Source organism: Centruroides sculpturatus, unplaced genomic scaffold (assembly GCF_000671375.1).
Source record: "Centruroides sculpturatus isolate CEXI.00-Female unplaced genomic scaffold, Cexi_2.0 scaffold479, whole genome shotgun sequence".
Lineage (NCBI taxonomy): Eukaryota > Metazoa > Arthropoda > Arachnida > Scorpiones > Buthidae > Centruroides > Centruroides sculpturatus.
The window spans coordinates 414386-423960 of NW_019384896.1; the positions used below are offsets into that span (position 1 = coordinate 414386).

The 9575-nt window shown below is 33.8% G+C and overlaps 1 protein-coding gene across 1 annotated transcript in view; it reads right to left on the minus strand.

Annotated features, from left to right (window-relative positions):
* Positions 1–4379: 4379 nt before the first annotated feature.
* LOC111631394 (multidrug resistance-associated protein 4-like) overlaps positions 4380–9575 on the minus strand; it is a 26450-nt gene continuing 21254 nt past the window's right edge. The window contains exon 4 of the mRNA XM_023375628.1: positions 4380–4861. Coding sequence (XP_023231396.1) covers positions 4667–4861 — 195 coding nt within the window. The 3' untranslated portion in view covers positions 4380–4666. The remainder of the gene's footprint in view (positions 4862–9575) is intronic.

Sequence of the window (9575 nt, forward strand, 5' to 3'; positions counted from 1 at the left end):
GTGAATGATTGTTGAAACTTGTTGATTCTAACAAAAATTACGTCTTCTTTTATACTTAAATTCAACAGTGGTGTTGTGTTCATTTTTAGATGTCCTGTTATCGAAGTACATTCTTAAAATATTAATAGACATGGTATGTTTTTAAAATATACTGTTTTTGAAAATATTAATAGACACGACATGTTTTTAATTCATTTTTAAACATCGTGTTATGTCAATTTTCAATTCATATTTAAACTTCCTGTTATTCAAAGTATAGTTCAAGAATATTAATAGACATCGTGTTATTCTAAAATTATTAATGGAGATCCTGTTTTTCAAGAAACTGTCTAAAAATATTAATTCGCATCCGTGTTATGTGTTATTTTCGTGTCCAGCAATAGTATAAATACTGCATATAAGAGACTGGCTCAATACATCACTGAGAACTTCTTTTGCAAGAACCTCTCATACATCTAAGAAAAATGTCTTCAGATGGTAAGTATTTTATTTTATTTTTTAATATTTTTACTTAAAATATTTCAATAAATATAATATTAATTTTAGAATGTGATTATGATTTTAACGTGAAACAAACTGTTGGTAAAAAAAAAGGAGCAAAACCTAAAAATATAGAAGATCTGGAGTTGAAAAAGCAAAAGGTTGCCTTAGACCAAAAGTTTGAGTTAGATCTAACTCTAGATTTTAACGTGAAACAAACTGTTGGTAAAAAAAGAGGAGCAAAACCTAAAAATATAGAAGATCTGGAGTTGAAAAAGCAAAAGGTTGCGTTAGACCAAAAGTTTGAGTTAGATCTAACTCTAGATAAAGGTAAATCTTCAAAAATTAGACAGTTTAACATCAAAATATGTGAAAATCAATTCATAGGGGTAGTAGAATTCCATTCTAACACATATATTTCGTTGACAAAAACGAAAGGAAACTATCAGCCTAACAAATATTATATCAATATTAACGACTTCAAATTTTATAAAAAAGCCTTTGATGCAATGAATGAACATTTAGACAACTGTGTAAATGATTANATATTGTATTAATAAACAAAATTATTAGCTTATTTTTCACTTATGTAGAGCCTAACCCTATACCTCACTGTAAATACGGGTTCGTTTTACGCCGATTCGATTTGCGCCGGCTTTTGTAGGAACGAAACTGCTGCGTTAATTGAGCTTTACAAAAATAAACAATAATTCATCATGAATACACTTTCCTAAAAGCCACAGAGAACACGGACTTAAAGAAGTGCAAATAAAAATAATACTGACATCAAGTACAAGATATTAATTAAACAACAAACTTCGTACAACTTGGCAGCGCTCACATAAATGTGAGATGTAAACTGATATTTTAAAAATTCCTCCCCACAGGAAAGAGAGATGTGTTAAAATTACCATGAAGATCTCGGCCTCTAATGTTTTAGATGCGGATTTTTGCGTTTTTTATTGTGTTTCATTAGGGTAGGCCGTGAGAATGAACACAAAAAGAAGATTCTGGAAATTTTTTCTGTGGGGGAACAAAGAAAGTTAAGGATCACCCTGAAGAAATAGGTTTTTACCTTGCTATTTGCCATCTGGATTTGCGTTTTCGTGGAAAATTTAACATATTTTTAGATTCATGTAGAAATTCTCTAATTAGTCTTAAAAGATAATGATACCTAATTTTTTGCCAAGTAAGAGTATTATATACAATCAGTAGCAAATTTCAGTGTTTTCCAGGGCTGTGGAGTCGGAGTCAGAGTCGTGGAGTTTTGGTGTTTTTGCCGGTTGCAAAGTCGTATTCGTCAAAAAATCCATCGACTCCGACTCCGTTTTACTTACCAACTTGTTATGTATATAAAACGGAAAAGTATTGCAATCGTGTCAAATTTGACCATACAAGTTTTTTTTTTTTTTTTTGCAAATCTACACGTTTGGAGACCTCCCGAACCCCTCAAAAAAGTCAATAAAAGGAAAAAAATTCGCGCGCGTGTGTGTCGGCGTCTAATTTGTTTAATTTCTTCATTTTCTGTTCTGAGATATTAAACAATATCTCAGAATGGGTTAAGTTTAAAAAACGAAATGTGGCACTGTAGTTTGCGTATAAAGGGGCATTAAAACTATTAAATTTTGGTATATAATGAAAGGTCAACAGGGTGAAGACATAATAGTGGTCATGTGTCATATCTCTTAATGAATATTTTACTTGTAATTAGCGTTCAAAATTAAAAAAAAAAATAAAACTCGTGTCTACCCTCAAAGTAAGTGTTTTAGCCATTTTATAATAGTACAGTAAAACCCAATAAGATGATCTCGCCTAAGATGTTAGAATGTATATGGGGACACGATTTAGTTCAACCACTTCGACTCTAATTAACTAACTCCTGTGTTAAACCATCTGACTCCGATTCTGACCACTCTGACCACAGAAATTATTAGGCTTTAAACAGGGTGAACGAAATCATGACCCCNGAGTCGTTTGGTTAAATAAATAAATAAATAAATTTAACTTTAAATATCAATATATACGTTTCGTCTCAATTTAGCAATGGCTTGCTCCTATACACCATACTTTTCAATAACAATAGAGTCGTAGCAATAATTTATTTTACAACTTGCAGGAAATAATTTTTGAATTGAAATAACATGATTTGTATTTTGAACCAAAAGTTCTTATTTATTTAATTTGGGCTTTCGGCACCTAAGGTTTCCATATATGATCGCAGCGTATATCTATCTAACTCCGTTTTGAGATTGATAAAAAATATTCAGACAGACACCAGACCGACGATATGGAGAGTTAGGTTAGATTTTACAAATGCCTGTGCCAGGCATTTGTAAAATCTAAGTGACTCGTACAACATGGAATTCATACAAAAGGAAATAAACAACAGTTTGTAAAGGGTATAAGACTGTATATACCGATATTTGGCGAATGTCAGCATTCACACAGTCGTTTCGTGTATGTACGAAATATTTCCTAAATATCATTATTTCTCATTTACACCGGCAAATGCCGACATTTAGCCTGCACTGATGGTGAATGTTGAATAAAAATATTTTTATTACATTTTAAGAAAAAATGCAACTGTTTAATATGTCAAAATAAGAGAAAGCTTAAGTAACAGCACATGTAAATAAACTGTTTAACCTAAAACGAACAGTACATTCTAAATCATTAAAGAAAATATGTGACAAACCGATCCCCACCTCACGTACATCAAAAAAACAAAAACGCCATCCAGTGACAAAGTGGGAGGATTTCACCAAACTGCTGCGGGGAAAAGAAGTACGACCTTGTCCTACCTCCTGCTACCCACAAAGGATTTGGCAATAGACTGTCGCCTCTCTGTCGGCATCGGCTTCTTAGGTGTCGTTTCGAACCCCACCAAAGCTTATCTGTGCTTGTGAACATACACTGACGATTGTTCGAATGTATAATAATATAACCAAACATTCAGTTTTTCACCGACGTATTTTGTATGTGTCGACATTCACCGGAGAATATTGACATTCTCTAATTTCGGTCTTTCAGAGTAACATATATATATAATATGTGTTTGTTCGTTATATACTCCTAGTCAGTTCGACCAATTGCTACGAAACTCGGCAGTTACGTTTACATATTTAAATAATGCCATTCATCCCATTCCAAAATATCAATTGGATTTCTGTAAATCAATTAATTTCTAACTACATTCGATATGCTAATTTGCACGTAACTCTATGTTTTGGAAAAAAATTTAACACAATTATAAACCAAATATAATTATATAATAAAAAAGATATAATTTTTAAAAAATATAGGNATTTCGATGACTGTACAAATCTGGTAACAGTATTTCAGTAATACTTGAATAAATGATCAAAGATAAATATAACGAATCTTATTCTGTAATGACCTCTAGAACAATCTTCTACACAAATGTAATAAGTTATTTACTCGAGATAATTATAACAGATGTAATTCTGATACAAGAAAGCCTGCACAATCTACAAACATAAATCTGCATGAACTACACGATCCGATTAAAATGCTCAGCAAATAAATGATATATTTTGCACAATCTGAAGCAACAAGCTAGTGGATAAATACAGTTTTACACAATTAAAGCAGCATTTAACAGTACAGAGGGTGAAAAGGAAGAAAAGTATTTTAAAAAGATGTAACAGCAAAAAGATAATATTGGTCAGTGAAGTAAATGTATGCATTTTTTTTAATCTTATTTAAAATATCAATACAATCGACCCCCTATAACACTGTTGATTTTTCCGTTTTATACAAATTCCATGTTGTACGATTCACTTAGATTTTTCAAATACATGAGCCGTTCACAGCCCGGCACACGTATTTGTAATATCTAACTGACTCGTACAACATGGAATTTGTATAAAACGGAAAATTCAACAGTGTTATAGGGGGTCGACTGTATAAAATTGTCGTATAAATGTTTTTATATAACTGTTATATAATGTTGTACACTTGCTGAAGAGAAGCCTACCGGTCTGAAACACACTAAAAAAGAGAATACATGTGAAAATAAAGATATTTTGTTTTACTTCTTGAATAAGTATTTATCTATTTGCTAATTAAAATCCATGCCAGTATAATAAGTCTTATTTATAAACAAAGTCAAACTAGACAATATAAAACAAAAAATAAATAATTCACACTTAAAATTAGATAGCTCTTATTGTTTTGTTAATTCCCACCTTTTATCGATATTAGATGTTGCTTCATCCATGACAAGAATTTTATTCTGACGAAGAATTGTTCTGGCGAGACATATTAATTGTCTTTCTCCTACGCTGAAATTACGTCCTCCTTCTGTTAAATATGTATCCAATCTACCAGGCAATTTAATTATAACTTCTTTTAATTGAACCTTTAAGTGAAATATTTTCAAAAATCAGTTCATGAAAATCGAGTGTACTCATCAAAAGCAAATGTAAAACATCAAATAATTACAGTAGACTCCCTATAAAACGGTTTCATATAATGCCGTTTCGCATATAACGGCGAAAAAATCGCGACCGTATTCGTATAAACACGCTAAAAAAAAAACTCGTAAAACACAGTAGAACTAATTGTTAATGTACTCAGATAAATGTTTCCTTTAACATTTCACAACAAATGTTGTCACAGATGAATTTTGTAATGTTATTTTTACTTTTTTCAATAATAGTTATGCAGCTTCAAACACCAGATATATAGTATCAAAAATTTTTATGGTTCGAAATATTACAGAAAACATCAATATTTATGATTGATTGTTTAACTATATACGAATTTCTGATTCGAACCAAAAATCAAGTGATTTTAATGCAAAACATTTTTCTGAAACAAAATAAGCTACATAACTAATGTGAGATCTACCAGTACGTAGGTCTTAGTCTACGCCACTTACGGGCACTAGTCAGTAAGACCAGGTCTCTAACTTTTATAGGAGAGCGTAAACAAAGATGATCTGAACTGCGAAGCTCAGATGTTCGTCAGGATTCCTTGACACCAGTTAATCGATCTTATTATACGCGGATTAACACGCGTTTGCGATCTGATTCGGAATAAATTGAGGAAACATTCTTATAAAATAAAACAAGAGTAAATTTAATAAATCTCAAACTAACGAATACAAAAAATTTCGATTACAACCATTTAGCGACAAGCTAGAGGCTACGACCTTTTCTATGCTAATGCACGATCGAGAGAGAGAGCTCACAAAATGATTCTAAACATACGACCTGTTAGTTGTCGTCGTCTTCGTTTCTGTAGGTAGAGGACACCTTGTAGATAGAGTTCATATTATTTTCATATGGGAGATCAATTCGTGCACAAAATATAAAAATATCACTTCTTCTAAGTGTAGACTCGGGACTTAGTCTACCGGACTCTGTTTAGGGCGTTGGCCATCAGGAGGAAAACTGCGTGGAGTTTAGATGCTTCGGATCTGTCGAAGAACTCCTCGAATTCGGACTAGATTTCCCTTATATTTCAAGATTTTCGTCCAATCATCGGCTCGACCTTCGTTCATGTGAGCGGATGAAAGGGGAATCGAAGAGGGGTCGAAAGTTCCCATCTAAGCGAGATTTTTAACGGATAAGGGAAAAACAGAGGATGTATGGACTTCCCTTAACGGAAGTAGCATCTGTTATCTATCTTTTCCCACGTCTAAAACAATATTTTTTTCACAAAACGAAGTAATAATTTGTGTCGATATTTAAGCATATTTAATAAAAATTATTAAATGGGGCCTAGGGCCCTCAGGTTTTCACACTAATATCTTCTTGTTTAATGCTGCCGAATGGCGTTTGCGACTTCATTTTGATATTGTTCTTTGTCTAGCACTGTGTGTAGAACTTGTGCTGTTGTCATGTGAAACCAGGTGTTGATGTTATCTAGCCAGGCCGTTTTTGGTCTACCTGGACGTTTCTTGCCTTCAATCCTGCCCTCCAGGATGAGTGGCAGTAGATGGTATTTTTGGTAGTTCCTAGCAATGTGGCCTATGTATTTGCATTTCCTGCTGATGATGGTTTTGATCAGGTCCCGGTCCGTGTGCATGTACTGCAAGACCTGTGCTTTGGTTATCTTGTCCGTCCACGGAATTTTCAGCATTCTTCGGTAGAGCCACATTTCGAAGGCCAGGAGCTTTTTTGTAGTGGCTGCTGTTAGAGTCCAAGTTTCTACACCATAGAGTAGAAGTGGCCAGATGTAGCATTTCAATGTGCGTAATTTGAGCATGAAAGTCAAGCTTCTGTCGGTAAGAAGTGTTTTCCATTTGGTAAATGCCTGTCTGGCTTGTTCGATTCTGCTCTTGAGTTCGGCCTCGTGATTCAGCTGGTCATCAATTAGTACTCCCAGATACTTGAAGCAGTGTACCTGCGCCAACTTTTCGTTATTTAATTTGATTGTGATTTCGCTAGGAATCCTGCTGACCTTAATCACCTTTGTTTTCTTTTTGTTGATTCGTAAACCCCATGCTTGACGTTTTGTGTTTACTTCATTCAAGATAGTCTGTAAATCTTGTTCGGAATCCGCTATTAATGCTGTGTCGTCGGCATATCTTAGGTTATTGATGTAGTGTCCATTAACTTTTATGCCGATTTCCTTGTCGGCCAGTGTTTGGTCAAAAATCATTTCCGAATAAATATTGAAAAGAATGGGAGATAATGGCAGCCCTGCCAGACGCCTTTTTGTATTGGGATTGGGTCTGTCAGGTCGTTGTCATAGCGGAGCCGGGCTGTTTGATTCCAGTAGAGAGTGGTGATAAATTTGATACCGTTAGTTTCAAGCCCAAGTTTTCTCAGTTGATTAATTAGGCGGCCGTGGTCCACTGAGTCAAAGGCTTTCTCATAGTCAATAAAACATATGTACACTTCTTTTTGATGTTCATAGCACCTCTGTAGCAATATTTGTAAGCAGAAAATTGCCTCTCTGGTGCCCAGCCCCCTGCAGAAACCAAACTGTGTGTTTCCTAGTGCACGTTCGCATTTACATCTTATTCTTTGCTGAATCACCTTGAGGAAGTCTTTTAGCACCTGGCTCATTAAACTGATCAGCCTGAAGTCTTCGCATTTTCGGGTGGTAGCCTTTTTTGGTAGGGCCACAAAGATTGATTGGAGCCAGTCAGATGGAATAACATTGTTGTTGTAGATTTGATTGAACTATTTTGTTAGTTGCTGGATGTTGTTGTAGTCCAGCTGCTTCAGCACTTCCACCTGAATCTGGTCAGGTCCACAGGCCTTGCCTGGCTTTTGTGAAATCCGGAATTTTTACCGATTATTTGACGATTAATTGTCCCGTTTTTGCCTAAAATCCAACTAAATTTTCATTACCTTAAAGTGAAACCTAACGAAAAAAAAATTTTTTTCTTTATGTTCGACATAAACATCCGTTCATTTCGAAACTAATCCCACATTCCAACTGCTAAGTTGATAGTTAGCATGAGCCCGGGAACAACTCTGACCCATCTGCATACCTTTTACCNATTTATATATTACTTAGAGATGTTTTTAGCTTTGGAATAAAAAGTTTCTACGCTCTATCTATATTAGAACTCTATTTATTGAATCTTTTATTCTGAGGTAACATGATAACATCAGAATTTCCAGGTCTCTTTCGGTAACAAGTCCGCCCTTGGTCGGAGTCGGAGTTGGTAGATTTTTACGCGACTCCACAGCCCTGGTGTTTCCAGTAACATTTTAAGAAACGTGTATTTTTGAAATTAAATAATCCAATTTTTAGATTGTGTGTCAATATTGAAAATACTCAAAATTACAATACAAATATTATTCCTGATAAAAGTAGTCGGTACATGTTGAAAAAATCATTGTTCAAAATTTATCAACTATATAACAGAAAATAAAGTATACACAAGTAGTATTAATCGAGAGCATTCTCTTTCGGCTTGTTTTGAATCAAATTACAATGAATAAATACATAGAAAGCATTCACAAAATTCTTAATTTCGCAAAAATTTTATATTGTTAAATAGTAAGAAAAGTACAAAAATAGAAGATATATTCGTAGTTTTTAATCGGCTACTAATAATTTTACAATTTTAGACAGATGTGCTTTTTATATGAGATGTAATCCAAATAGAAATATAATGCATAGACCACGAAAAGTTTCCCATGTTTTTTCCATGATGTTGAATGCAAAGGAAAAGCTTATGAGATCCCGAAAATAGCCCCCCGAAAAATAAATCTCGTGAGAAATAAATTATATAAGTGTCGAATCGGTGACACCAGACTTNATTCTTATAGTGTGTTCTTTTATACATCATACTTTTTCGGTAGCAACAGAGTAGTGCTGGTCATGTATTAACTGCTTTTAGGGAATGAGTTGGAACACAATATCGTGTTTTCCAGTTTACATCGCAAGCTATAGTTTCCTATATAGCTAATCTTGACCTAGTGCCTATGCAGTTTCCACATCTGCTACCTAGTATCATTTTCTTTACAAATATCTTGAAATCATGGAAGGACACACGGATAGATAGTCAGACAGACAACAGTGGGACTTTATAAATCCATATTTTTTTTAAATTTAAGCCTAATAATTTTTTTAACATCAGTTATAACTGTATAAAGCTAGACGTAATGCATTAATACCCGATCGAGTAAACGATTTCCTAGCACTGCATGATGTCGGAGAAATTGAAATTTTATAATTAATGTTTTAACTACAGTTGAAAATTTGTATTCTGTTCCTTACCGAACAGGAAGACAATTTACAAACTCCAGTAATCTGAGCAATAATTTCGATAGTGAGAATCCCCCTGTGCAAAAGTTGCAACAGGCCTTATTTGTTTATTTATTTTATTTATTTATTTTAATATACACATTTATTTCAATTTATTTTGAAATTCAAATATTTTTGAATTTTAAAAATGCAAAATATTTGAAGAACAGTAGGTTCCATTTTAAAACATATAGGGGAGATTGGGGCAACTTCGGCATGCGGGGCAAGTTTGTCAAGCGCTTTTTTTTAAAAACAAATTAAAAGGAGACTTTGGTTATAGGTTAGGCAGTTGAGTTTTATTGGTGGCTTGTTGAGTGTAGTGTTTTTATTGTTCTCCAACAAGCGTAGTTGAATTATCA